Here is a 27990-nt window from a genome sequence, read left to right on the forward strand (position 1 = left end):
CCGGCCAGCCAGCGGCACTGGGGAGGGAAGTTGCTCAGCTGGCCAGGCAGGTCTTCCTCAGCTGTAACAGGACACAGGAGGAAGCGCAGGGCGGGTTAACCCCTTCCTGCTGGCCAGGCAGGTGGTGCAGCCAGAGGTGGGAGGCCGGCCTTCCTGCGCCCCGCCCAGGTGCAGACCTGGGCCAGTGCTGGACCCCTCCCCTCTGCAGCGAGTTAACCCTCCCCCTGCCTCTTCCACAGGAGGGGGAGCTCCGACACCCCCACCACACCGCTCCCCTCCCTCCTCTGGGCCTGGAGGACATTAAAGAAGAGGCCAGGACCATCCCCTGAGGCTGGCTTTGGGGGAGCTGCTGCCTTCTGTGGGCTCCCAGCTGACCTCCTCAGCACCTCAGACAGAGCCCCCTCTGCCTCCAGTGTCCTGCTCTCTGCAGACCTCCTCCCTGTCTCGACTGGAAGATGCCTGCGCCCCACGAGGTCCTTATCAGACACAGCCATGGGGCTTTGAGCCTGTGGCCACTCCCCCAGCCTCCCACCCACACCTTTTCATTGCACTTAAAGACAGTAAGCCCACCGCCCACCATGAGCAAAGCTGTTCTTCAAACTCTGGGAGCCTGGAGCGCTCTCCACATGGGAAGCCCAGCCCAAAATGGTTATGACTGAGTGAGCTGACGGCATCTCTGTCCAAGAGAGCCATCTCTTGCCAGCTGCACGTTCCTCTGAGCAAGGGAGTAGCATGAAGCCTAGAGGCTGTTTTTTAAGGCAGAAAAATGGCTCAAGGACAGATGATTTGACTTGAGGAGGGGAGAAGATAGACTAGAACCCAAAGTGACAAGCGGACGTGGCCTCTAGAGTTTAAGAGGTATGGTGAGAGTGGTCTTCAGGGACTGGGATGGGGCCCTGGACCCAGCTAAAGTGGGAGGCCCTCAGGGAGCCAGGGTTCATGGCGTCTAGTTCTCCTCCTGCCACTTTGTCATACTTGGTCATGACACTTTGGGAAGACCTGGCTCCGGGAAGCGTGACCCTACAAGTGTGGGCCGAGGAAGCCAGAGGCAGGGACCACAAGGGGTGATGCACTCTGCCTGTCCCCCAACTCATTCCTCGTCCTGCCACCAACTTGTTCTTCTGCTTGTCATCCCACGGGTCACATCTGCCTCTCCTCCCGCTAGAGAGCTCCAGGAGCCGGGAGGAGGGGGTCTGAGGGAACGTGGGACAGGGGAGGGCAGGTGGGACAGCGCAGGGCCTGGGCCACGAGCTGATCTTACCAAGATCCAACATCCAAGACACAGAATCACGACAGAAGTGGTAGAAATCTCAAGATTCTTTATTGATTTGTTTGTTTTCTGGTTTCCCAGAAGGTTGCTTGGGCCTGAGAGTCAGCTGCAAAGAAGCAGAGTCTCCTCAGTATCCTTTACGGGCTGAGCTCATCAGCCAGCACCACCAGCTGGGTCACGAGGGCGCTCAGCAGCCCGTAGACCTGGAAGAAAGGGACAGGCATCACGGGCCAAGGTTTGCTCTGGGCAAGCACCTATATATACATCAACTGCACCAGGAGAGAACAGCTGGAGAGGGGGAAAAACCAAAGTCGTGAGACTTTCTATAGAACTTTAGCTTTGGCAAACAGTTTTAGTTTTAAACCAGTCTGGGGAGGTAATTCTGCACTGGCGCCTGTGACATATACAGGCCCTAGAGCCTACAGAGGTTAAAGGGGCAGCTCCAGGGAGCCCAGGGAAGCCAGGGAGCAGTACCCATCTAGCCCCTGGGGTGGGCCTGGGCTCAGCCCCAATTCTGCTCCCAGATCTCCTTCCTGTAAGCCCACAGGTCCACAAACTGAAAGGCCTCCAACACTGAGTCCCCCAAGGGGCTGGCCCACACGAGCCTAGGCAAGTTGATTCTTCATTTCAAAGAGCCACAGATGAGTCTATCCCCATGGGTCCTCAGAGCACATTAATTACTTTCTAGACCCCGTCATCCATCAGAAATCTCAGTGATGTCAGCAGCAGCAAATGGAACTCCTGAACAAATGGGATCCGGAGCGTGACCACAACGAGTGATGCAATCCCGGCCCCCCAGCTGCCCACATCAGAGGAAGCCAAAATACCGCCATTAGACACGCTAACATACCGAACGTGGTTTTGTAGACCTCCCCTCCCAAACAACGACGACAGTAGCAAAAAACAAACAAAACAAAAATTCTGCATGAATCTCTAAGGACCTGCTGCTTAAGAACAGCTCAGGATGCAGTCTCTCCAGTGTCTCAAAACCCTTACAATTGATGGAAACGCACCCTACGTGGCGTTCTCCCGAGGAACGCGGCTGCCAGGATGCACCTAACACAGGAAGTGGAAGCAGCCGGAAGAGAGGGCTTCCTTCCTTTCTGTTCTCCAAACGGCTGCTAGAGCCATCTTCTAAAGCCTAAGTCAGACCACATCACTTTTCTATTCAAAACCTGCGCAACTTCTCATTACGCTCTGAGAAAAATCCCAAGTCCTCGCAGTGGCCTGCAAAGGATCCCCCTCCTGTGATCTGTGCCCTCCCTGTGGCCCCGTCCCCTCCACCTGGGCACCCTTCACCTCCCGTCAAGTCTCTGCAGGATGTCACCTTCTCACCGAGCCCCACCCCACCGCACCTCTGCCCTGGTCTGTCTTCTCTTCCCCTCGGTGGCTGCCACCTAACACACCGGGCGTGTTCCTTATTCACGGGGTCTGTCTTGCACTCTAAAGCGCCCCTCCCGAGGCGGCTCTGCTTCCATGGTGGGTGGAGCCGGCCCTTCTTTGTGGAATAAAGGGGATGAATGGGGCGGGTGGGAGCCTCCCTTCACCTCGCTGTGCAGCCTCTGGGTGTACTTGTCCATGACCAGGGGATCGATGGGCTCCTGGGAAAGGGTGATGCTGTCGGGGCCGGTGTCCTCCAAGAAAATCCCTTCCAGGCTCGCAGGTTTTGTTACTTTCTTGTCATCCTTTGCCTTTTGCTTCCTGCTGTTCAGTCGTTCTTGCTGGAGGAGGTGGGGACACACGCACAGCCGTCAGTAGCTCCCTCCCCTGTGCCCTCCCCATCCCTGCCCAGGACCCAGCTTGCCTCTTTCCAGGGCAACTTGGCTCCTTTTTTGTCCTCTTTGTCTCTGATTCCCAGTTGCTTCTTTTCCTGGGCTGTCCCTTTCCGCTCCTCCTTCCCGGCCCTCCCAGTAGGCACCTTCGCTTCCAGGACGGGAGGCAATTTTTGATCTAAGGGAGGGGAGTAGAGGACAACGTGACAGGCCCCTGTGGTCTAGCTGACGCCGTGGGCATGTGACAAGGCTGGAGACAAGATGGGGGAGCAAGGGGGAACGGCCTGGGCCCTGTCCGTGCCCTCAAAGCTTTGAGAACTACAGCCTGGGCGTGGAGGGGGGCCCTGAGCAGGACGCCCCTTTCCTGAGCCTGTCATTCAGGCAGGTGACCTTGTGGAACAAGACTGGGGCCAGGGTGGGGGTAGGGTGGGGGTAGGGTGTGGGGACCTGGGTTCTCTTCCCAGCTCCGCCACTCCCCGACATATGCCCATGGACAAGTCATTGAACTCTCCCAGGACTACTGAACTAAGGTGGTCACTGAGGTAGCTTCTGGGTCCAAATGCTGGCAGCAGGGTCCCCGCCAGAGGGGAACGACTGGCTGAGGGACCACCATTTGGGCAGCAGGACGGGGAAGCCCACCCAGAGGTGTGGCTGCACCGTGTCTGACCTTGATCTTGTGGCATATCCAAATAGACAGTCTCCTTCTCAGGCAGGCCCAGCACAGTCCTCAGCCACAGGGAGTGGCTCACCAGGCTGTCAATCACATCGCGCCACAGCTGCAAACTAGAGGGCAAGATGCATTGGAGAAAAGCCATCACTCTTCATTTGCCCTTGAACCTGCGGAGGCTTGGGTCCCTCCCTTCAAAGACCCTGGTGCCAGGAACGGCCATGGAAATCTGTGCCCACCCTGCAAGTGCTTGGATGGGGTTCTGGCTTCCCTTGGGTGGTGGCCAAGAAAAAATAGCCGAGGACTAGGGTTAGGAGGCCTGATGAACTCAGTCCTAACTTTAGAGTCTACACTCCAGCTTGAAGCCTGGACTTGGGTCCAGCCCCACTGGAGGGGTTGAACCTTGCACGAGATTTCAGCAGGAGGCTCCTGGGGCTGTGTCCTGAGGGCCTCGCAAAAGGCTCCCCCCCCCCCCAAGCCTATCCAAGCAAGTTCCAAACAGGCAATGGGAAAGCTGACAGCAGGGAAGTGAAGCTTTTAAAGGAATCTGCCCTTCTCACTGCCTTCTGGTTTCTCCTTTTTTCATTCCTCTGCTCCTTGAGAAGGAACAGGAAAGAAGAGGAAGAAAGAGAGACGAAGGGTTTGTTCTGCCATGACTGCTCCCCAGAGAGCAGCATGCACTGCACGGTTCCAGGGCATGGAATGTTTGCAGCATCTTTTAGCAACCTGAGCTCCAGACCCCTGGAGTCCTGCCCAGGACCCCTGGCCAGATGCCACAAGGAAGGAGGTGGGGCAGCTCTCCTGGCAGGGCACCTACCACGTCTGTTGCAGGAGGTCGGACTGCAGCGGCCTCTGCTCCTGGCACAGCTCCAGGGCTGCTTTGTTGAGCGTGATTAGCGCGTCCTCCCTCTGGGTCTCCTCGGGAAGCACATTCACTGCCTGGCAGGGACACAGGCACCATGGGCAACTGTCCTGCCCACGGACAGCAAGGGCCCCTGCATCCACTAGTTACAGACATGGTGACGTGGGGCAGGCGGCAGAGGACCAGGAGCCAGCAGGGGACACAGCCATGAAGCGCCATCTGGGGTGCCATCTGTGGGAGCCTGGGGCCTCCCTCAGAAACTGTACCCCGGAGCCCCTTTTCCAAGCATTGCCAGGGTCAGAGACGGAGCCCCTCCTGCCCAGTAGTGGCCCGGACAAAAAGTGATGACCCAAGACAGCAATCTCTCTGGTTCACCAGCAGGAGCACTGGCAGCCGGCTGTGCCAGCGCCTGTCCCCACCAACCCCTTCCAGGTCTCAGAAGCACCTTTCTGAAGTCCTCCAAGCAGAGGTTCCACTCGGGCATGGGAAGGCCATCCGGCTCCCAGGGGCTCTTGTCACCCTGCACATCTGAGCTCTGCTCCACCACGATCTCTAGCATAGTACCCTTCTTCTGGGGACTCTTGGTCTCTGTGCCAGTCTTCTGGGACCCCAAGGGATTTCGGAAGTCCCTGAGGGCCTCATTCTCCTGCCAGGGCACTTGAGGTTCCGAGACCGGACTTCTAGGGCGCGGTGAGAGTTCAACGCCCAGCATGGCCTTCTCTGACGGGGCCGACTGGACCGTGAAGTTGAGGGGGTCTTCCCTGCTTGGCTCGGCCTCCACAGCCTTGGTGGGCGTGACCACGTACTGGCGCCACAGTCTGTGTAGGTTTTGCACCACTTGGTGCTGGTAGTGCAGCTGCAGCAGAGGCGAGGGGAGACGCATGAGGGGGAGTCTGGGGTGCGGGGCCCCCAGCGCCCACACCGGCTGGCTTTGGCTCCCCCTGTCTCCGCCACAGCACGGATGGGGGAGGCAGGGAGGAAGCCAGCAGGAGCGGCTGTGGCCAGAGGGGATCCCCACTTCCCCGTCAAGCCAAGCATCTCCAAGTTAAGCCTGTCTTTGCATTTGGGCTTCCAAGTAAGATTGGGATCGAATGAAGGAGTTTAGGAAGCTCCATTCTCACCAGGGAACCCCTTGTTAGCTACCTTGGGCAAATTACTTAACCTCTCTGGCTGGGCCTCAGTTTCCTCAATGTAAAATGGGGATGTAAGTGGTAGCTATCTCATGAGACTGCTGCAAGGGGCAAGTGAGTTACTCTTGGAAGAGGCTCAGAAGAGGTCCTGGCTGTCACCCAGGGCACGCACAAGCGGGCAGGGGCTGGCGCTGGGCCCGCACCTGAGGATTCCTATGGTGGAACAAGTCCTCCTCGGTGAGATAGGCGTCCACAGGCGACGGCACGCGTTCCGGGGTCAAGATCCCCATCAGCAGCTCCCGCAGGACGCTCTGCACGATGGTGAGCGCCTCGTGGGCGGCCAGTTTGCTCTGGGAAAGGGAACGTGGCACAGGCTGGCAGCCCAGGCTCTCAAAACTCACACCTCGGCCGGGCGCGGTGGCTCACGCCTGTGATCCTAGCACTCTGGGAGACCGAGGCGGGTGGATCGTTTGAGCTCAGGAGTTCCAGACCAGCCTGAGCAAGAGCAAGACCCCGTCTCTACTAAAAAAATAGAAATTAGCTGGGTAACTAAAAATATATAGAAAAAATTAGCTGGGCATGGTGACACATGCCTGTAGTCCCAGCTACTCAGGAGGCTGAGGCAGGAGGATTGCTTGAGCCCAGGAGTTTGAGGTTGCTGTGAGCTAGGCTGACGCCACGGCACTCACTCTAGCCCAGGCAACAGAATGAGACTCTGTCTCAAAAAACAAAACAACAACGACAACAACAACAACAAGAAAATGCCACACCTCACCGAGGAGAGCCAGAGCCCTCAGGACTTTGTGCCTTCCTAGGGTCTCGGTTCCTGCCATAGTGTCTGTCTGTCTGTCTCTCTCTCTCTCTCTCTCACACACACACACACACACACACACGTGAGCGCACACACTTTTCCCAAGACTCAAAAACCTCTGGGTCTCTCCAAACCTCCTTGTTCCCTAAAAGAGGAGGAAAAGGACCCAGAGGAGGGCCAGTCCCAGGGTTGAGCTGCCCCTGCGTGGGAGGTGTCGGTCACACAGTTGGCATGTCCTCCACGTTAGGAAGAAGGGCCAGGGCGCACAGCCTGGGCATTCCTGAGACTGGCCGTTAACTCTCATCTGGCTTGGCCACGCGGTCAGTGTCACAGAAACCCAGTGGAGGGGTACCTCGTGTGAGACGTTGGTCTTACAGTCAGCGAGTAAAGCAAACATGGTATTTGTCAACACTACCTTTGATCACGGCCGGTTGGGCCCAGCTGAAGTAGCCGGTGGTGTTTGGGAGCCGCAGCGAATAGAAAAGTGGAGCTTTCCACGGAACAGGGTGCCCCGGGAGCCGGATGACCCCATGAAGCCGGGCACGAGATGGCCACAGCGAAGCTGACGGGGCAGCAGACTCCCAGCTGCCCTCCCTTGGGGGTGGGGGGGGGAGGCTCACTGAGCGGCATGGTGGGCAGACTCGCCCCTGCTGTTTCAATTGTTTTCTCTGGTTTTGCAGTCTCATCGGTTAAATGAAACTCCACTGTGTAGCGCCAGGCAGCAAGCAAACAAAATACAGGTCCAGTGCGTAAGGCCATGAGGGTAAGTCCTCACGCAGGTGGCATCTTAAGGCTCAGTCCGAATTCTTTCTAACTCAGTGGGGGCCACGCTTGGTGCCAGGGGCCACAAGTTGCCCCTCCACTAGCCTGTCCACCCATCTTTTACATCACAAAGCCCTGGGAAGTATTTGTTCAGCAAGAGTCGTTACCTATTTGCAAAAAATTCAATTCACTCCTTAGGCTGGGAGAAATGAGAGCCCTGCAGGCACGGCCAGGAAGAATACCAGAGTAACCTACCTGGTGTCCACAGGGGCCACGGTCCTGGGTCCCTTACCTCCAGTGACTTTCTCTCATCCCTAAAAACGTCCTGGGCCAGGGACACTGCATGGAGATTGACCTGCAGGACTGCACCTCCTAACAGGGTGGGATGGGTTCCAAACTCCCACGATTCCCTGAAGATCCCCGCCGTCAAAGACTTGAAGAAGAAGGTGAAGTGTTTAGTTTCTCCAGGCAGGATCACACCTGAGAGAGACAGAGACAGAGGGTTTCAACAAGCAGGAGCTAGCTCAGCCCCAGGCCTGCATGTATAAAGCTAACGGAGCCCCAGGTCAGGTGACCAAGCACCCCAGCTTGCCCAGGGCTGAGAAGTTTCCAGTAATGTGGGACTTTGAGTGCTAAAACTGGGGACATCCCAGGCAAACAGGGACAGTTGGTCATCCTAGCCCCAGGCCTGTGCCTATAGGTAACTGAGCCGCTAGAATGTTTCTGCTCCCTGGGGGCTCGCCTCCCTGTGTTCCGAAGAGTCCCGTCATTCTCTCGACAGACATGAGTAGTTAGAACACACATGTCACAGAAGAAACGGGAGGGACGAGGCGGGGAAGAGGGGATCAAACTTGCAGGAGCTGAGCAGTGACTAAATTTAGCATCTCACAGACCTGAGCACAAAACCAGCCCCAGACCGGAGCTGCCGAATAGGGCGGCTTCTCCTAAGTACCTTCTCGATTGTTAAAGTAAAACCGCTGCATCCTGTTTCGCTTCAGGTCCTGGAAAGTGTCCAGCTGGTGCTGCCGTCGCCAGTCGTACCAGATGGCCACTGTGCCATTATTCGTCACAGTCAGTTCTGAAGATGTTTTCTCCCCTTCTAGGGTTTCAAAGGTCAAGCGAGCAGCAATTCCGACATGCCTCTGGGGGAGGAGGGATGAGAAATGTCTGCGGGAGACCCGGCCTAGGGTGACCAACTCATCCCGGTCTGCCCAGGACTTTTCTGGGTTTGGCACGGAAAGTCCCGAGTCCCAGGCCTCCCGGGCTTGGCCACTCCTAAGCAGAGTGGTCATATTGCAACAGGGTCTGCCTCTGAGGTTACCGTCAGTAATAAGAAAAGAAGAGAAAACATAACTTATACCCAATGAACGTTTCTGCTCTTTAGCATCTGAAGAATAATTCAGAACCTTCTTACAGCCATACCTGCTTGAGAGGGTTTGCTTATTTACATGCCTGGGGACTAGCTACAAACTGGTGGCATGTGACACTCTCTTTTCTGCCTTGTGATTTTTTTTTCTTGCTTACAAGTTAGTGTCGCTGTTACCATTTTCAGACATGCTGAAAGCATGACCAGGTGAAAATGCAAACAGGAGACCGTGCAGGCTCCTTGTGACTGCCACAGTCATCTTGGGGCTGCGCCGCGAGGGAGGCCCTCCCAGCAGGCGAGCGAGGGTGGAGGCGGTTTTACCTTATCGTGTGGGTTACTGCCTCTGATCCAGCAAGCTGGCTTCCCACAGAACAGCAGGGAAGGGCCAAGAATAGGCATGGAGGACACGTCAGGGTAAGTGGTCAACAAGTCTCTGTAAGATAAACCAATGACTTATTTTCCCTGAGGCTGTCACAGTCGTGGCATGGAAATGGTTGCCTAGAAGTCTAGAAACATGGCCAGCTCTGCCCTGCAATGGAGTCTTATCAGCTCCACTCCAGCTCAGCTTCCTCCTGATCCACTCCTCTACGTGGGAGTTTCTCAGACACACATTGACTCTTTGAAGCCCTCTGCCAGCGCAGCTCGGGGTGCACAGGAATACACAGGCTCTCCAAGCCAGAGCCACGCCCTGTGCACAGCAGTGGGAGCGGCTGCAGGGCCCCATCCAACCAGCAAAGGAATGTCTCGGCAATCCCCATCAGGAGTTGGTTGTTGGGAAGGAGCAGGTGGCAGTGGAAAAGCCAGCTCGGAATGGCTAGAGGAGGGGGTGGCAGCCACTAGAGAGAAGCTGGTGTGGAGGCACCCTGATTTCAGGGAGGGAACCCTGCCCTTTAACACTGTGGGTGCTGGAGGACTCTTCAGCCTCTCTCCCTAGGGTGCAGGCTCCACTCACAAGCACGTGTCTTCAGAGGAGCTTTCCTGGGGCCTTGCAAACACTGTGTAGTCTTCCACCGTAACGGCCGAGAAGGGCTGCCCTCTGCCCACCACCTCCAGGCCATCAATGTCCTCAGGGAGACCGAGAAAGGGAAGGTGAGCTGACTGAAGACAGGAACCACCACGAGGGGCTGCAGACTGGGGCGTGGAGGCGTCACCAACCTGCTGGCTAAAATCCAGCTCTGCCAGGATGCTCTGCAGCTCCTTGCGTCGGTAGATCAGAAACAGACTCCGGTCCCAGGTGTAGCGGTACCAGGCATCCCTCTGGGCTGGTAATCCTAGAGCGGGGTCCAGGGACCCTCAGTACAGGCTGCTGCCATGCCCCCTTCCCCACCTACTTCTCAAGGGCTCTGAGAGCACCCATCCCAGCACCTTCGCTAAGGATGATGAAAAATACAGCTTCCCCGTGGCAGCCAGACTGCAGTTCTCCCGCCCCATACCTCCTCTGCAGCCCCACACAGGACTCCTGCCAAATTAGCTTCCAAGCAGCCACATCTTTGGATTATAATAAAAATAACAGCAGCTACTTTTTACTGAGTGCTTACCAGTGGGCCAGAACCTCTTAATAACCTGCATGTCTCATTTAACCTTCTCACGACCCTACGAGTATTTTACAGACGGGGAAACGAAGGGCCACAGGGGTTCGCAAACCCAACACAGCTGGGACCCGCACCCAGGCGGTCTGGCAGGCTCTAAAGCAGTGCTGCCCGGTAGAAATATACTGCAAGCCACAAATACAAGCCATGTTGAAAAAGGTAAGAAGAAATAGGTGGGATTCGTTTTAGTGATATAGTTTATTTAACCCAATATATCAGAAATATTATCATTTCTACATGCAATCAATATAAAATTATTAGTACAATATATTTTTTCATACTGATCTTTGAAACTCAGTGCGCAGCGGACACCGACAGCACATCTCCACGAAGACCAGCCACATCCCAGGTGCCCGGTGGCTGCACGTGGCCAAAGGCTGCCACACTGGACAGCACAGCTCTGCCGCCCACGACCCAGCTTTCTTACCATTCCTAGACCCATTTTACTGCAGAGGGAACTAGACCTGAGGGAGGTTCTGGGACTTGCCTGAGGCCACACTGGACCAGGATTTGGTCCCAGCTCTGACTCACAGCAGAGTCCTGCCGGTCACCACCACACTGCCCCACCTCCTAGGCCAGGCGCGAGATGCCGGCTGGTTTATAGCCCCGAGCCTCACCTGTCTCCTCCTTGATGGAGTGGGGCTTCCTGATGTGAGTGATTGGCTCCAGGAGGCCACGCTGAGTTTTTGTCTTGGTCATGACCAGACCTGTCGTCTCATCTCCCAAGTATTCCAGTTGACTCCAGAAGCCACTGGTCTCCCAGCCCTGGCAAGGAAGGACAGGTGAGTCAGATACCTGGATACCTCGGCCAGATACCAGGGGACGTGGGAAGACAAGAGCATCACAGATTCCCGATGCTCCCTCTGGGGAATTCATTGCTGCCCTGATGGCAGAAGAAAAGCACCCACTTTCCTGTTTTCTGGATGCCCCGCTGTAGCCTGTACCTGCCCCCAGAAAGGTGGCGTGGGTTGGTGCATGTCCTGCACTGACACACCAGAACAAAACATGGCGCTTTGGGTAGTCCAAAAGCTGGAGTCTAAGCTATTTAGGGGACAACACTAAGACTAGTCTAATAACTCAGCACCTGTGATATCCTTCTCCCCAAACTGACCACCAGTGGCCACCACAGGCCAAATTACTTAACTAACCAGTCCTTGAACTCCCAGTAACAGGACTGATAACATAATGTGGTAAAGGTCTCAAGGCTTTAACAAGGCTTTGCAATGGATAGCTTTGTTTTCCCCCCAACTGTGCAACCGGAGACACGCCATCCCCGTGTCCAGACCCCCCACCTCGCAGGGCACTCAGGCACGGCGGTCCTCACTTTCCTGTCACGCTGTGCCGGAAGCGTGCGGTCCAGGAGCTCGCGCTCCTCCTGGATCTGCCGGTAGGTCTCCCCACTGTGCATCAGCAGCTCGCTGACCGGCTTCTTCAGGCGCTCTAGAGAGAGACGCAAGGATGTCACTGCTCCGCCAGACAGAACAAATGGGGACTCTGGCCCCCTGCACTGGGCAGCCCCACGACGGGGCTGATTTTAGGACCCACCGTGGCTTAAGAGCAAGAAGCCCTTGGGAGTGCACGGCACAAATGTGGTCAGTCCCAGGCCAGGCTCCGGGCAGGGGCAGAGGACAAAATACAGCAGAGCCCAGAGTCGCGACACCAGATGGAGGCCCAGGACGGGAGCCAGCCGATGCTCACCACTGAGGGCTTCCTGCTGCTTCTTCCGCAGAGCCACGTTCCGCCGCCAGTTCTTCAGAAAGTTGTGCTGAGGAGGCGGAGCCCAGGGAGGTCTCTTCTCTTCCTTTGGGGCTTTGTGCTTCGGCTCTTCTCTAGCTGAGATGAGGGTCAGCAGGCAGGGCGAGGCGGGTATCAGCCGGGCCAGCTGAAAAGTCCAACACGGGCACGTGCGGGGTGGTGAGGAGGCCCTGAGCGGGGCTGAGCGGAGATTTCCAGAGGCCTAAATCCCTGCTGTTGTCCCACTCCACTGAGAATCCCTCCCCTTGAGGATCTCAGGGTGGCCAGTGACAGAAAGCAAATCACAGAACCAGGGGGCCGTGAAAGCCGCTGTCAGTCTGCTCTCCCCAGAGAGGGAACTTTTGTTCTAAGATCATGGTCAACATCTTTCAGTGTGTCTGTCCTCCTCACAACTGGTGTTAATTGGCACCTTCACCCAGGGTGACGGAGTGGTTTTTTTTTTGTTTTTTTTTTTTTTGAGACTGGGTCTCGCTCTGTTGCCCAGGCTAGGGTGCAGTGGCATTATCATAGCTCGCTGCAGCCTCAAACTCCTGGGCTCAAGTGATCCTCCTGCCTCAGCCTCCCAAGTAGCTGGGACTACAGGCACGTGCCACCACACCCAGCTAATTTTTAAATTGTTTTTGTAGAGACAGGGTCTTGGTATGCTGCCAAAGCTGGTCTTGAACTCCCAGCCTCAAGCAATCCTCCCGCCTCAGCCTCCCAAAGTGCTGGGATTACAAGTGTGAGCCATTGCGCCCAGCCTAACTGGGCCATTTTTACATGACCCCAGGTCCCTTAGCACCTGACCAGTCGGACAGTCTGCCCAGAACAGGAGAATTGAGGGATGGAAGAGACAGAGAGAAGCAGTGCGTGATGGGGAGATCGGAAAGACAGACTCTTCATGTGGCTCAGGGAGCAGCGGGGAGCTAAGTGGCTAAGCAGGGGCTAAGTCCACCACGTGGACTGGGGAGCGTAGTCTCAGAGAAGGGGCAATGAAGCCAGTGCACAGAGCAGCAGAGGGAAATGAGGAGTGGGGGCCCGAGTCCTGAGATCTTCCCAGGTGCAGTCTGCCCAGACCCGGGGACACTTGCCTTTGGTTCCATGAGCAACCTCTACATCCTTGTAGTAAATCCCCGACTTCAGTGAAGCCAGCTTAAGTTGGCTCCTGTGATTTGCAGCTGCAGTGTCTAACTAGTTAACAGGAGGGTCGCTTCCTGGACTGTCTCTTTAATCCCAGCCCTGCTTGACTCTGCCAGGTGGGAGACTGAACCGACTTCAGCTCATCCAGGCAGCTCCGTGCAAACAAACCTGGGTGTTCCCACGAGCAACTGCAATTCTCTTAAAGTCATGGAGGCTCCCCAAGATGTGGTGGGGCAGGATCTGGTCACTGCCTTCAAAGCTGTCGCCTGGACCTGGGCGGAAAAAGAAGGAAGGAGAAAGATACGATGTAGGTAGCTTATCTAAGTTATTCAAGTGGGTGCCTTTTTGATGGAGACCCAGCTTTCTCTAAGGCTGACCCGTGAATTCAGAGACCAGCAATGCCAGGGCCAAGACGCGGCGTACCAGAGTAGTCCAGGGGCTTTGTGGCTGCATCTGGATTAGCAGGATGTGCTACTAGGTGGCAGACCTTCTTCCTGGGATCCGTGGGTCTGAGTTTGCGGATGATAAATTTCTGGGTAATGACAGGTTTATCTCCCGTTTCAGTAAGACGAGGAATGTGTTGCTAAAAAGAAACAAAACAGAGGAAAATTCCACCTGAGATGGGGAGGAGGAAGAGCACCACCCATCGCTCTGTCCTAGTTCTTGGTGGAATTCCTGAAGGGTGACAAATCTGTTTCTTCAGCTCTGTCTATATGTTCTGTCGAGGAAACGGCTGTGTCACAGACACGTGACTTAGTAATGTCCTGGAGCGGGAGAAACAGAATATTTTATGCCTCCAGATGGTTCAGACAAGAAGTGACTTACCCTTCCAGGTAAAGCACGGGGTTATGGTTTAACAGCTTTACCCACATGTGTAACTTTGCTGCTTAAACTCATTTTCCCCTCTGTGAAATAGGGACGATGGCACCTGCCCCTATGGGAATCGAGAAACCTCATCGTCTCATTTCCCCTGTGGTTCTAGGTGGATCTCAGAAATAAAACAAACAACATAGTAAATGCCTTTACATGCTAAAGTGAAAACAATTGGTGTTCAATGGATTTTTCCATGGAATTAGACACTCACGATGGGTAGGGAGCCGGTGGAGCGACAGTGGACATTAGCTCACACGGGCTGGCAGGGCGCTTCTTGCAGTAAGGGAACTTGGCCTTCATCCTTACCTTCTTCAAGTCTTCCCTCTTAATGGCTAAGGCAAGAATGTCATCTCCTTGTAGGACATTGCTAACAGGCTCAGGCTCTTCCTGAACGGGGGGTGTGGGCTGTTCAGAGATTTTTGCTCGCCTCTTTTCTGAAGAGAAGTAGAAAGTTGTAAGTGCTTCAAGAACTCTATGTATATATACATATAAAAATAAAAAATATAAGTATATATTAGACTCCATCGGGGGGGAGGGGCAAAGTTGGCCACCTGGACAGACAGCAGAGGCTGCCAAGGTGGCCTGGGCAGCTCTACTCTGCTGGGGCAATGGGCATTCTCTCCCTCTTTCTTTTTTTTTTTTTTTAAGACAGGGTCTTGCTATGTTGCCCAGGCTGGTCATGAACTCGTGGCTTCAAGCAATCCTCTTGCCTCAGCCTCCTGAGTAGCTGGGACTATAGGCACGATCCACCTCGCTCAGCTGGGAGCTTTCTCTTGAGGGTCCTCCACTCACTCCCCCTGGTCCACCACAGTGACTGAGACTCTGTAGCCAGAATAGAGATCAAAAGATGTTCCATTTCAGGCTGTGCTAGTTATAAGCCAAAGACCCTTGGCTACACATCATCACTTAACCTCTCTAGACCTCAGTCTTCCCATTTGTAAAAAGAGGTAGTTGGACTAAATCAGTGGACCCCAAATATTAGTCTAATGTCTGCCTCAGAATCTTCCGGGGAGTTTCATAAATACAGCTTCCTGGCTACTACATGGAGCCAGGGCCTGGACACTGTCATTTTTTTCAGCTTCCTAGCTGTGATGCACAATGGTTTGGGACAACTGGACTAGACATTTTGTCAGCCTCCTCCAGTGCTGGCACTGATCTGAGTGAAAGCATTGGGTTTTGTAAGACACTGTTTAAAATGCAGAACCTCTGGGTGGAAGCGGAACATTCACCGCTGACCATTTACCGCACACTATTTCATTGAATAAAGACCATTTAAGCAGCTTCTATGTACCGGGCACTGTGTGTGCTAGGTTCTGGGGCTCTATGTCAGAGCCTCAGTCTTCCAAGACTGCCAGACTGACTGAGCCAGGCTTACTTATAGGAGCATCGGGGCCTGGGGACAGCCCAGACTAGGGGGTAGTCAGGGAGGGCTTCCTAAGGAGGTGATGTTTAAACAGAGCTGGAGGAGGAAGAGAAGTTAAGAGGAGGGAAAGGGAGCTGGGAAAACAGGCATTCCAAAGGGAATAGCATAATGAGGCCTAGAGGCAAGAGGGAATGGAGTGGTCCCTGGAACTCAAAGCATGTGAACTCACAGCTGGAGTGTGGCGAGGTGGGAGAGCAGGAGGTAGGAGCCGCATCACCAAGGGCTTGGCGAGGCGTGTGAAGGGCAGCAGTCTCCACCCACTGGCAAGGGGTGGATCGGGGGTGCGAGACCCAGGACGAGCTTATTTAGGAGTCGACTGCAGTCGGGAAGTGACCGATGATGACAGTGGTTCATGGGACTGGAGAAAAGTGGAGAGATCTGGGCCTTTGTTCCTCACAGGGCAACCAGAGCATGGCACTGTCAACACATGTGGCATAAGGGGGTTACTCCCCAAAGGGGACACACTCCCTGCCTTCCTTCCACAGAGGTGGCTTCACAGTTTCAAATACGTCTCGTTTCCCTGGCTGGCCATCCCCTGTCTTCTTCCCTCCGGTTCAGAATGATTTGATGTAAGGCCCTCCACAAAATGATCAGAAGAATACCAAAGTCCTGCCTTCAGGGAGTTTAGAAAAACAAAATTTGGTTTCATCCACTGCTTCTGACAGCACCTTAATCTTTAAGAGGCACTGTCACTAATACATCGAGGCAGGTGTTTTGGTTAACAAAATCAAACTGTTACTTTAGAAAATGTCCACATAGTTGGTGGCAAAAAGAACCACACCAGAATCCTTCCAAACATAGCTCTAAATTCAGCCTGCTGGTCACAGTCCATCTCCCCGGCAGAAGCTCAGGAGTATCTGCCTGTTAAACACATGGCTTTGTGAGTACACACACACACACACACAAACACTCACATTCACACACTCACTTGCAGGGAGGGCTGAGCAGCTGGGCCCCAAGTTCTGGTCTGATCTGCCACCATGCGTGGGGATGCAGCCTGGGGTTGTACTCCCCTTCTCCCTTCTACACAGACTCACCAAAGTTGGTGGCAGCCCACGAAAAATTGTTACCAGTTGAAGGTCTGCTTTAATAAATATTTTGGTATTATTTATATTTTCTAGGACATTTGTTTTCTCTGTTCATCACCTTGGCTGGATCTACATCTTCCCAAGTGATTAAACATCTCCAGATGTATTTTTTATTGGTGGGTGTATATTTACCACGTGTAAATAGAAAGCTTTAACGTTGATGAAGATTTCTGAGGGCCAAAGCTCCCACGCCTACAGTGATAGAGAAACTAATCTTTCATGTTTGGTTGAGATTGGAATTGTGAAACTCTAGTCTGAGGTTTTTCTGAGAAAGTTACCTTGCATGTAGTACAATAAATGCTCTGTTACTGCGTACATTCAGGGAATGGTATGTTCTAGCTAATGAAATAGTCATTAAAATGATATATACAACTTAAATGCATCCTAGAGAATATTTACCAAGCACCTTCTCTGTGCTATGAACTACAGAGCAGATGGTATAAAAGGTGAAGATACGGCTCCTTCTCTTGAAGAACTGAAAAATGTAACAGATACTAACACACCAACCACAATGATGTAAGTGCCTATGTTAGTGGCACAGGCAATAGGTTAGGTTAGACATCAAAAAAGGGACAGATCAATGTGGATCTCGCAGTGCAGGGCTCTAAAGAAAGGTTCAGAGGAATAGCTGTGGAGGCGGCCACAGGCTACATCAGGCCTTGAAGCGGAGGAAGGCTTTGCACTGGCAAAGCAGCAAAAGAAGATGTTCCGGGTGAGGTCACAGTCCAGGCAAAGCTGGAGGCCGGGCTGAGCATGGCATGTTTCTGACACGATGACACGGAAGGCTTGTTGGGGAGGTGGGTGGGGTGATGCTGGGGATAAGAGGGAAACCAGGGCATGGCAGCTCTGTAAGTACGGCTTGGGCATCTTATCTCTGGTCCAGGGTAGAGAGGTGGTGAGAGGCTCGCCCGCTGAGGGTGAGCCAGACAGACTGGAGGGGCAGAGGCAGCTGGGGAGACCTGGGAGGAAGGACGAGCCCCGCAGGGTCATTTCAGGACCTGCAGGAGGACTCCACAGGGTTGAGGTGTGTCTTGCCACTGAGCCTGTAGAGGCCCAGCTCTTTCTGGTTCTTTGCTCTGGAAACCCAACCTGAGTGGGGTTCCTAGCGAGCCTCAGAGCTGACATTTCTTCCTCGATCCTGACAGCTGGGGGTTCAAAGAGACCAGTGCCCTTGCACAGGGCAGTTAGGTGACACCTCGATGGAGCTAGGCCAGGCAACTAGAAGCAAGGAGCTCATGAGGGATAGGGGTGGGGGAGGGGGACCTATGGAGGGAGAAAAAAACCTGAACCCTATTTTTCTGCTTCTTGTTTTATCTAAACGTTACTGTTTTTTGTTGTTGTTGTTTTGTTTTTTGTGTGTGTGTGTTGATTAAAGCCTTTGGGAAATCTTGACCTCAGGCTTAAGCTGGGGGAACCAAAGAAGGGGCTGTTCTTATCAGGCAGAGCTTTAGTAGGTGGAGGAGGGGGGATCTGATATTGCTGGGAGGCTTCTGGTTTCTCAGCAACAAGACCAGGGAGCAACCTGGGACTCTCAGGTCCCTAAACAGGTTTGAGTCACTATATTTGCTTGCTTTTTTGCTTATGATTCAGAGACCATGGAGAAACATAGCACAAGATTACATGATTACATTTGTTGATTAGCTGCCCTATGGGGGAAGGAGTTTAGTATCACTCCTGTTTAGCCTACTACATTAGAGGCTTCCCTGAGATATTTAAGGAAAAAAGGGATCTTGCATGCTAAACACTTTTTCCCTCCTCACCCTGGTGCATGTTAACTCAGGGGCTATTTAACAATCTAAATTTTCCCCTTATTAAAAATAAGTATGGGCCAGGCGCGGTGGCTCACACCTGTAATCCTAGTACTCTGGGAGGCCGAGGCGGGAGGATCATTTGAACTCAGGAGTTCGAGACCAGACTGAGCAAGAGCGAGACCCCGTCTCTATGAAAAATAGAAAGAAATTAGCCAAACAACTAAAAATAGAAAAAATTAGCTGAGCATGGTGGCGCATGCCTGTAGTCCCAGCGACTTGGGAGGCTGAGGCAGGAGGATTGCTTGAGCCAAGGAGTTTGAGGTTGCTGTGAGTAGGCTGATGCCACGGCACTCACTCTAGCCCAGGCAACAGAGTGAGACTCTGTCTCTAAATAAATAAATATGCTGTGAAAAATCTTTCCTTGATGTGTTAACAGCAGAAAGTTCAAATCTGATAAGCTCTCCCAGAAACCAGGTGAGCAGGAGGCAGTAGCTAGGAAAGCCCTTGACTGCCCTTGGGAAAGGGGACTAGATATTCTTTCTCTGCCTCTCCCAATTATTAAAAAGTATGTCATGAAACAGCACTGGACTCTTATTTTATATCTTTAAGAGATGGGGTCTTGCTATGCTGCCCAGGCTGGAGTGCAGTGGCTACTCACAGGTGCACCACAGCCAGGAACTCCTGGGTTCCAGCGATCCTCCGACCTCAACCTCCTGAATAGCTGGGACTATAGGCATGTGCCACTGCATCTGGCTCAACATCAAACTTTTATACTATGAAGAAGCACAAAAGAAAGCCATACTAAAATGTGACTAAGCTCTTGGTAGTTTTCTGAGCTTCCCAAGGGACCCTACTGACTTGGGCATGCCCCTCTCCTAACACTGAGCTTTCACCTACTCTGAAGCTGGGTCTCCCCAGGGCCTGCCAGAGCACACCCAGACTTTCTGACCCCTTCAAAGTCTGGCCCACCTTTGCAGCCCCCTCTGGCTCCCATATCCATAGTTCCATAAACTCATGCTGCTCTCTCTACACCTGGAGAAGCAAACCCCTCTTTTTTTTTTGGTCTGCCATAAATGTCAGACCAAACCTTCAGAAAACCTCCCCCCATAACTCTACCATCCACGGCTTGGGTCAGGTGCTCTAAGACCCCTTAACCCTGATGGGCACCTATGTCACAGCATTCCACATTTGTCTGGTGACTCCTCTGGGTCTTCACTAGTTTCTTGAGGGCTGGGGTCACAGAGTTAATACCAATAACCTTGAAGACCCCGGCACAGTGCCCACACAGCAGGCCCAGCAAAAAAAGATTGGAAAGGGTGTGGGTTGCAAATGAGAACCTGTCCATGGGGGTCAATCTGCTGTCAGACACCCTGAGGCTCTCCCACCTGAAACCAGAGGGTAGCTGCAGAGGCCGGGAAGCGATCATGCCTAGTGACTCTTTTGGAAGGGATACATGGTAGGAAAAGGCAGTCAGAAACAAATAGCCAAGTAAGGCATTTATTCTGCTTTTTCCAGCAGGACTCTTAAGTGGCACCCCCACCACCCAAAGAACCCCATTCGAGTGGCTGGTTTCACCACCTCAACGTGTTTCTTGTCTTCTTTCCTGAATTCCTCTTCCCAAGGATCCCAATTCCTGGCCCTTCTAGCCTTAAACTCTTTCTGGCTCTTCTGCACCTCACCCAGTCCCGGGATCCCGCTTCCTGCATGCCGCCCTAAGACGTGGTTGGGGTAGAGGTCTCCTGTGCCTTCCTGCGCAAGGCCATCTCCCCAACCAATGGCCCCTGAAACCTGTCAGTCCCCCATTTCCTACACCCCCATCCCCATGGCCCAGTGCGCTGTGCTCCCTCCCTTCGGGGCTCTCCGCCTTGTCCATCATCCCTAAGGTTCCCGTGTCCAGTACCCCATTTCCCAGTGATCTTCACCTCCATCCTGGTGTCACCCCATCCTCCAGGCCCCGTGTCCTGAACCTCATCCCAAGGGCCCTTGCCCCTGTCGGGTTCTCCTGAGCTCCCCGGGCGGCCGGCGCCAACCTTTGATGGTCTCCGCGGCCTCCACAAATCTGTTTGCAGGTATTCGGAGGCGGGATTCCTTCTTTAGGGACTTCATGGTACCGCCCGGGCCGTGAGCGTGGCCCTGCGCCGCCGCCGGGGCCCCGGGACACCGAGGCTGCGTGGCACCCCACGCCACCCCGCGCGCGCCGCCCGCCAGCGGCCGCCGCTGCGTCCATAGCAACCAGCGCCCCGCGCGGGGGCGCGCACCCACCGATCAGCCTGGGCGGAGACGACTTGGCCGCCACCTTCTTCATCAGGCCGTGCCCGCGCCCGCCGCACTTGCGGCTCCTCCAGCGCGCCGACCCTGACAACGGCCCAGGTCGGCCCGTGACGTCACAGGGACGCCGCGTGACGTCACCAGCCCGTCGTGGGCCGGGGCAGGGGCGAGGGCGAGGACCCCCGGGAGCGGCTGGGGAGTTAGCGGCGTGCGACCTGCCCCGCCCGTCCTACTGCTGGGCGACGTGGGGCGGAGGCGCGTGGCAGGTGCCAGCCCGGACGTCCCCGAACTCCGGCCGCGGCCAGCCGACCTCCCTCCCTCCCTCCCGGCTTTCCCTCCGCCCCTCCACACAGCCTGCACAGGGGTCCTTATTTTCAGGCCGAGCTGAAGTCCCCTGGATGGCTTCCGGTGGATTTTAGGTGCCCTTGCCGGCCCCCCCCCGCCCCCCACCCCGCAACCCCTCCGCGCTCCTGGTGACCTTTAGAGCCCACGTTGGCTCCAGCCACTTTCGCCTTCCACTTCTTCCCAAACCAGCCAAGCTTTTACCCCAGCCTGGGGTCCCCTCACACTGCCAGTCTCAGTACTTGGAGATGCTGCCCTGACTCCCCAGTTTAAAGTATCCCCTCTCTGTTATCCCAAGTTTATAAACGCACCCGCTTTATTATCTTTTTCTAGAGCCCTAACGCATTCTGGAATTATTTTGTTTGTTTATGCGGTTGCCTGTTGTCAGAATTGCTGTCAGAATGGAAGCTCTGTGACAGCAGGGACTGCCTCATGCTCTCGCCTCCAACCCAAAGTTTAGTCCATTGTAGTCACTCAGTAACTGTACTTTAAATAATGAAGGGGCTCTATCTCTGCCTACTTGCTAGCTGTGTGTTCTTGGGCCAATCCCTTGACCTCTCTGAGCCACAGTTTTCTCGGTTATATAATGGCGGTCATAATGCCACCCTCACAAGGCCACTGTAAGGGTTAAATGAGCATGCATTTAAACTACCCAACGTGGTGCCCTCTATAAACTGTCTTCTCAGTCAATTCTCAAAATCATGCTGGGGTTGGAGGGAGGGGGATACACTCTGTACCCATTTTACAGATGAAGGAATGGAGCTCCATAGAGGAGAAGGGTCTAAAGTTACCTGACTAGCAAAGAAGCACAACTTGAACCTGGTTTTTGCAAGTCCAAGGCCAGGGCTCTTTGGACCCTGTCTCCTGGGCCATCTCTGAGATTTACTGCAGTTTGCCCCAGACAGAGAAGGAGCTAGGGAGGGTGCCAGCAGGGCTGGTCAATCCCTGGGTGTCCTCTGTGTTCCCCACTGCTGGGCTCCTCCTCAGGGGCCCTTTTCCATGCCCCTCTAGACTACACTCCTCTCAGGAGTGAGACATCCTCCGTTGGCAGCCACTCCTGTTCTCTGAGGCCCAGGCACCAGACTCCCTCCACCCTCCAGAGAGTCCTCAGTTCATTTCTCTCCAGAATGTTGACTGAGCGCTTATGATAAACCAGGCTGGGTGCTGTGTCACCTGGGCCCTCTGGGAAGCAAGCACTGAGACGGACACAGGAGCACAAGAGGCTTATCAGGGGGAGGGGGTGCAGGGGTAAGGAGCAGGAGGGGGAAGGAAGCAGGGCTGAGCTGGGAGGGCCTCAGACTGTGTTGCAGATCTAACACAGTCTTGGCCAACCCAGTGTGTCCTCTGGGCAAAGAATGTTCGTTAAGATCTGTCAGCTAACTTCTGCCCTTGCAGGTGAACAACAAGTTCTTTCTTGAAGAAAGATAGCTCACCTCCATGGCTGCCCCGGGAGCTCTGTGAAAGAGGGAGAAAAATAAGAAACATTTCCTCTTGCCCTCTAGGAGTTCAGAGTCCACTCTACAATAGAAGACAGACACTTATGAAACTCTAATGTGTATGCCCAGCTTCTGGAAGGCCTTTTAACTTTGAGAAGTTACTCAACTTGTGGCCAGCTTGGCTGGGAGCAGGACAGAGGCTTGGGGACCGTGCAGAGAGGGTTCAGTGGAGATCAAAGGACAAGGGAAGAAGGGGGCAAGGGGTGTGTGATCAGGCAGGTAGGTGTGCAACCCGGCTGACTCTGCCACCAGCCCCTGAGTGACCTTGGACAGGTCTCATCCCTTCTCTGTGTCTGAGTATGGCCATCTGCATCATGAAGGGGCCCTGACCAGATCAGAGCTGCTTGACCTTTTGAGAATCTGATCAAACCTTGGAATCTTCTCCCAAGAAATGTGCATTTGACTTTTTTTTGTGTGGTAAAATACATATAAAATACCATTTTAATGTATACAATTTAGTGACATTTAATACATACACACTGTTGTACAACCATCGCCACTATCTAAATCCAGAATGTTTTCATCACCCCAAAAAGAAACCCTATATCCATTTAGCAGTCACTCCCCAGCCCCCAGCAACCACTAAGCTCCTTCCTGTCTTTATTGATTTGTCTGTTCTGGATATTTCATATAAACGGAATCATACAGTCCTTGGCCTTTTGTGTCTGGTTTCTTTCATTTAACATAACATGTATTAGTACTTCGTTCCTTTTTATGGCTGGATAATATTTCATTTTATGGGGTATCACATTTTGTTTATCCATTCATCAGCACATTTGATTTTGCACATGGTTTTGCATTCAATTCCAGGAATTCCCTGAAGCTCACTCATGTGCCCCTGGGGTGGGGGTGGAACAAGGTCAGAGTACTTTGGACAGGGAGTTTAGTCATCCGAAAGTCTGTAGTGCTTGGGGGATAGTGATTAATTGCAATTTGGGAACTGCAGACTGGATATGAAGGGAGCTTTCTTAGAGGAGGTAGCGTTTGAGGTGGGCCACTGGATAAGAGCTCTGTGGGCAGGTCAGTGGCAGGCACTCCAGGTGAGGGCAAAGCAGCAGGTACAAAGGCCAGGAGGAGGTGAAGCACTGCTCAGGGAACAGCGTCACTCAGCCAGCGTGGCTCTAGCAGTCTCCTCCCAGTGCAGCAGCTCTGAGCGACTTCCTCAAGCCCAGGGAGGAGCTGGTGGCTCGGTTGACAGAAGACATGACGTAATTATTGCTTCACGCCTCTGTTTATTTCTACCCAGCCAGGTGCCAGGCATGTCGTCACTTACTCCTTCCAGGGGCTGAACAGCTGCCCCAAATAGAAAGCATGTGTCCTCCACAGACTGCATCCTCCGTTTCCCAGGGACAGCCACCTTCCCAAAGCCTGAGGCTGGGACGTGTCCCTTCTCCAGCCTTTCACATCTGGCCCCCCTCCCAGTTCATCTTGCCACTCTGTCTCACTTCTGCGTACACACCAGGCCCACTCTCCCATTGTTTCTGTTGGCCCCTCACATCTGGCTGCTGCCCCCTTAAACAATGCATCACATGCCAGGCTCACGCTCAGCAGGAATTGCACATGCTTCTCAGCCCTGAAGACGCTGCTCCCAGATGGACTGACTTCCTCAGGGGTGAGGTATAGACTCTGAGACCCTCTTTGAGAAGGACACAGGGCAGACTTTATGAAGCCATATAGAGCAGGGGCCTGGAGCAAGGGGGGTTTGGGGGTAAAACGTGCGTTTGCTTCCCAACTTTGCCCCCGTCTGGGCTGTCCTCTTTAGAGTGGAGACAATACCTGACTCACTGGGTTGCTGTCACCCTCTATGGTTTCATCCTGTTTCTTATCCACAGAATCCTTATCACATGCACTTCTGTGGGGTCTGTCTGTGCCCGCTAAAGCACAAGCTCCGGGGCAGCGGAAGCCTTGCCCATCAGATTCACGGCTGTGTCCTCAGTTCCTGGGTGGCAGCGGCTGGCACATGTAGGCTGTCCTAACGGATGGGCTGGGGGAAGCCTGCAGCAGCATCAGTGGGCCCATGTACCTGGCCTTCCAGTACCTGTGGGGCAGGGAGACAGCTGGCTTCTCTCGTGTGCTAGCACCCAGGGGCAAAACCACAAACCACAGTGACACGTTCCTAGGTGGATTGCTGTAAGAAGATTTCTCTAAGAATCAGAGCTCCCTCCTGAGCACGCAGGAGTCCCAGCACTGGTCCAGTCGGCCTGGGCTGCTGGGGGGGACATGCCCAAGAAGGATGGACACTGAGTTCTGGGGCTCTGTGCTGACCTCCGCCAAAAGGAAGCTTCTCTGCCCTCACCCCTCCCTCCTCATCCTGGTCAGAGGCCGCTTGCTGAGGGCAGTTTCAGGGCTGAGGGAGCTGGGCCGGCTCACCCTGGGAGCCTGGTTCTAGATCATGGGGGTAGCTGAGGAATTGCCCTGATCCACCATCCAGAATACACTGGAGCATGGCCAGGACCTGGGGGGAAGGTGTGCTGAATTAAAATACCCGGGCCTGAGTCTCTTTCTAGCTGTGTCACTCAGCACAACGCCTCCTCTCTGAGTTTTATCTACCCCCATTTCGAAGGACTCACTACCACCTTCATCTACTTGCCAAGATCAAGGCAAGGAGAGAAAAAAATGATGTGTGTAGAAGTACTCTGAAAACTGTCTAGATGAAAGGGATTGTAGTTAATGGCCAGGACACTCAAGTCTGCTAGATGTTTTCTCCCTGAGTGCGGTAAGCAGAATAATGGCTCCCCCAGAGATGTCCATATCCTAATCGCCGGAAGCTGTACATATGTTACCCTACAGGGCAAAAAGGACTTTGCAGATGTGATTAAGGATTTGGAGATTTGGAGATTATCCCGGATCATCCGGTGAGCCCCATGTAATCACAAGGGTCACTAAAAGAGGGAGGCAGAAGGGTCAGAGTCAGAGAGGGAGACGGGGTGACGGAAGCAGAGGTCACCGTGCTGTGGCCCTGAGCCAAGAAATGCAGCAGCCTGTAGAAGCTGGAAAAAGCAAGGAATGGGTTCTTTCCTAAAGCCTCTGGAGGAACACAGCTCTGCTGACATCTGGATTTTAGCCATTTCACACTTCTGACCTCCAGAGCTGTCAGATAATAAATTTGTGTTGTTTTAAGCTGCTAAATTTGCGGTCATTTGTTACTGCCACAAGAGGAAGCTAATATAGGGTTATAGAAGCATTGTTTCCAATCTGATTCTCTAACTCTCTTTTTCCGTCTACCTTCTCAGTCAATGAAAGCTTCAGTTCTTACCAGGTCAGCTCACAGCTCACAGCGCCCATGCCGTCATTAAGTAGGTCCCTGCATATCTGTCTTGAGCTCCATTTTAGCAGAACGTGCCACGATCAACACACATGGGTTCCAATCCCAGCTCAGTAACTCTCTAGTGGAATGACCTTGGGCTAAGTCACTTAACCTCTCTGAGTCAGTCCCTCCCATGGCAAAAATAGGGGGACGGGATATAAGAATTAAATATGAGTCCCTCAAAAACTTTCCTTTCACAGAAATTGAGTCATGTCTAGGGTTGCCAGATAAAATGCACGGTGCCCAGTTAAATTTTAATTTCCGATAAAACAAATAACTTTCAGTGTAAGCATGTCCCATGCAATATTTGGACGTACTTTAAAAACACATTCATTGTTTACCTGAAATTCAAACACAACTGGTGTCTCTATTTTTATTTGCTAAATCTTGCAACTTTAGTCTCATCCCAGGTCACATGGCTTGTAAGCAACTGGGCTAAGCCTCAGTCTCAGGCCTTTCAACCCCAAGGTCAACGAGTATCCTACTCTATCACAGGCCCGACCTTGAGTAGATTCTCTGAGCCACATGGCAGCCCTGGACTCAATCCAGTTGAGACTTCAAAAACAAATGCAATTTAAACCTGGATAACCCATTTCATATGTCAAAAATATCCAAAGTGATCATAAAAATAAAATTTAAAAACACACGAATAAATGTTTATGTATATTATATATGTATACATGATACATATGTATGTAAAATCAAGACTGAGTATGAAAATAAATGAAAGAAGAAACTACATGCAAATAAATGCTTTAAAATATATTAAGTATGTGAATTCAGTCTCTAACAGTGGTGTTCCTTTTAGGATTATTTTTTCCTTCTGCCTGATCTGGCCCCACCCACAAATCCAATGGAGTTTATAAAATACATGGGAACTAACTGCGCTGAGGGCTTATCATGGCCTGAGTAGCTTTCTAAGCACCTTATGTTACCAACTCCTTTTTTTGTTTTTTTTTTATTTCTTTTTTAGAGACAGATACCGTTTTTTATTTTTGTTTTTGTTTTTGTTTTTGTTTCTTTAAGAGATGAGGTCTCACTCTGTTACCCAGGCTGGGTGGAGTACAGTGGCTGGGTCATACATAGCTCACTACAGCCTTGAACTCCTGGGCTCAAGTGAACCTCCTGCTTCAGCCTCCCAAGTAGCTAGAACTACAGGTGCTCACCACCAGGCCTAATTTTTTAATTTTTTGTAGTGACAGGGTCTCACTATGTTGCTCAGGCTGGTCTTGAACTCCTGGATTCAAACAATCCTCCTGCCTCAGCCACCTGAGTAGCTAGGACTACAAGCATGTGCCACCACGTCCAGCTGGGTTTTTAAAATTTTTTATTGTTTGTAGAGATGGGGTCTTGCTATGTTACCCAGGCTGGTCTCAAACTCCTGGCCTCAAGTGATCCTGCCACCTTGGCCTCCCAAAGTGCTGGGATTACAGGCATGAGCCACCAAGCCCAGCCTTTTTTTTTTTTCAACTTGAGATAATTCACATAACTAAAAATGTTATATAACATAAAATTCACCATCTTAAAGTGTACAATTCAGTTATAGTATATTGACAAGGCTGTGCAACCATCACCACTATCCAATTCCAGAACATTTCCATCACCTCAGAAGAAACCCTGTACCCATTAGTCACTCCCCGTTTTCCCCCTACCCCCAGTTCTTGGAAACCACTAATCTACTTTCTGTCTCTATGGATCTGCCTATTCTGGACATTTCATACATATGAAATCATACAATATTTGGCTTTTGTGTCTGGCTTCTTTCACTTAGCATAATGTTATCATGTATCAGTACTTCACCTCTTTTTATTGCTGGGTAATATTTCATTATATGAATACACCACATTTTCTTTATCCATTCATCAGGTATTAGGCATTGGGCTGTTTCTACTTGGTGGCCATTATGAATAATGCTGCTAGGAACATTTGTGTACAAGTTTTTGTGTGACCACATGCTTTTAATTCTCTTGGGTATAAACCTAGCAGTGAAGTTGCTTGGTCATATGGTCACTCTCGGTTTAACTTTCTGAGGGACTGCAAGACCGTTTTCCATAGAAGCCACACCATGTTACAGTTCCGGCAGCAGCGTACGAGGGTTCCAGTTTCTCCATATGCTCACCAACACTTGTTATTTCCTTTTTTAATTTTTTTTTAATCAATTTTCGTTGGCATCGTGGGGATATTTTTCCTTTAAGAAAAAAAATTATAACCACCCTAGCAGGCTTGTTGGTGACATCTCATTGTGGCTTTGATTTCCATTTCCCTAATGGCTAATGGTGTCGAGCATCTTTCCACGTGCTTATTAGCCATTTGTGTATTTTCTCTGGAGAAATATCTAT

General features: G+C 52.6%; 1 protein-coding gene across 2 annotated transcripts; it reads right to left on the reverse strand.

The window, feature by feature from the left end:
- Positions 1-1336: 1336 nt before the first annotated feature.
- On the reverse strand, positions 1337-20350 carry MYCBPAP (MYCBP associated protein). 2 transcript variants are annotated; one of them, XM_069481215.1, is made up of 19 exons: positions 20269-20350; positions 14283-14410; positions 13527-13686; positions 13272-13375; positions 11928-12111; positions 11554-11669; positions 10847-10994; positions 9796-9911; positions 9593-9705; positions 8962-9073; positions 8227-8416; positions 7567-7754; positions 5905-6051; positions 5017-5427; positions 4527-4648; positions 3710-3825; positions 3066-3220; positions 2818-2991; positions 1337-1473 (listed from the first exon to the last, which is right to left on the reverse strand). In XM_069481215.1, the coding sequence occupies exons 1-19, from the start codon at positions 20342-20344 to the stop codon at positions 1408-1410; spliced, it is 2826 nt and encodes a 941-aa protein (XP_069337316.1). In that variant the 5' UTR covers positions 20345-20350; the 3' UTR covers positions 1337-1407. The 2 variants fall into 2 exon arrangements, with proteins under 2 accessions (XP_069337316.1, XP_069337315.1); XM_069481214.1 differs by having other exon boundaries at positions 3075-3220; positions 13497-13686.
- Between the last annotated feature and the right edge of the window lie 7640 nt (positions 20351-27990).

Source organism: Eulemur rufifrons, chromosome 9, assembly GCF_041146395.1.
Source record: "Eulemur rufifrons isolate Redbay chromosome 9, OSU_ERuf_1, whole genome shotgun sequence".
Lineage (NCBI taxonomy): Eukaryota > Metazoa > Chordata > Mammalia > Primates > Lemuridae > Eulemur > Eulemur rufifrons.

Coding starts and splice junctions, on each gene's coding strand:
- MYCBPAP (XM_069481214.1), bottom strand. CDS start 20,344: ATGAAGTCCCTAAAGAAGGAATCCCGCCTCCGAATACCTGCAAACAGA. Junction 13,376..13,496: donor TCTTGGCCCTGGCATTGCTG/GTCTCTGAATTC, acceptor TTTTCCGCCCAG/GTCCAGGCGACAGCTTTGAA. Junction 3,221..3,709: donor GGATATGCCACAAGATCAAG/GTCAGACACGGT, acceptor CCCCTCCCTTAG/ATCAAAAATTGCCTCCCGTC.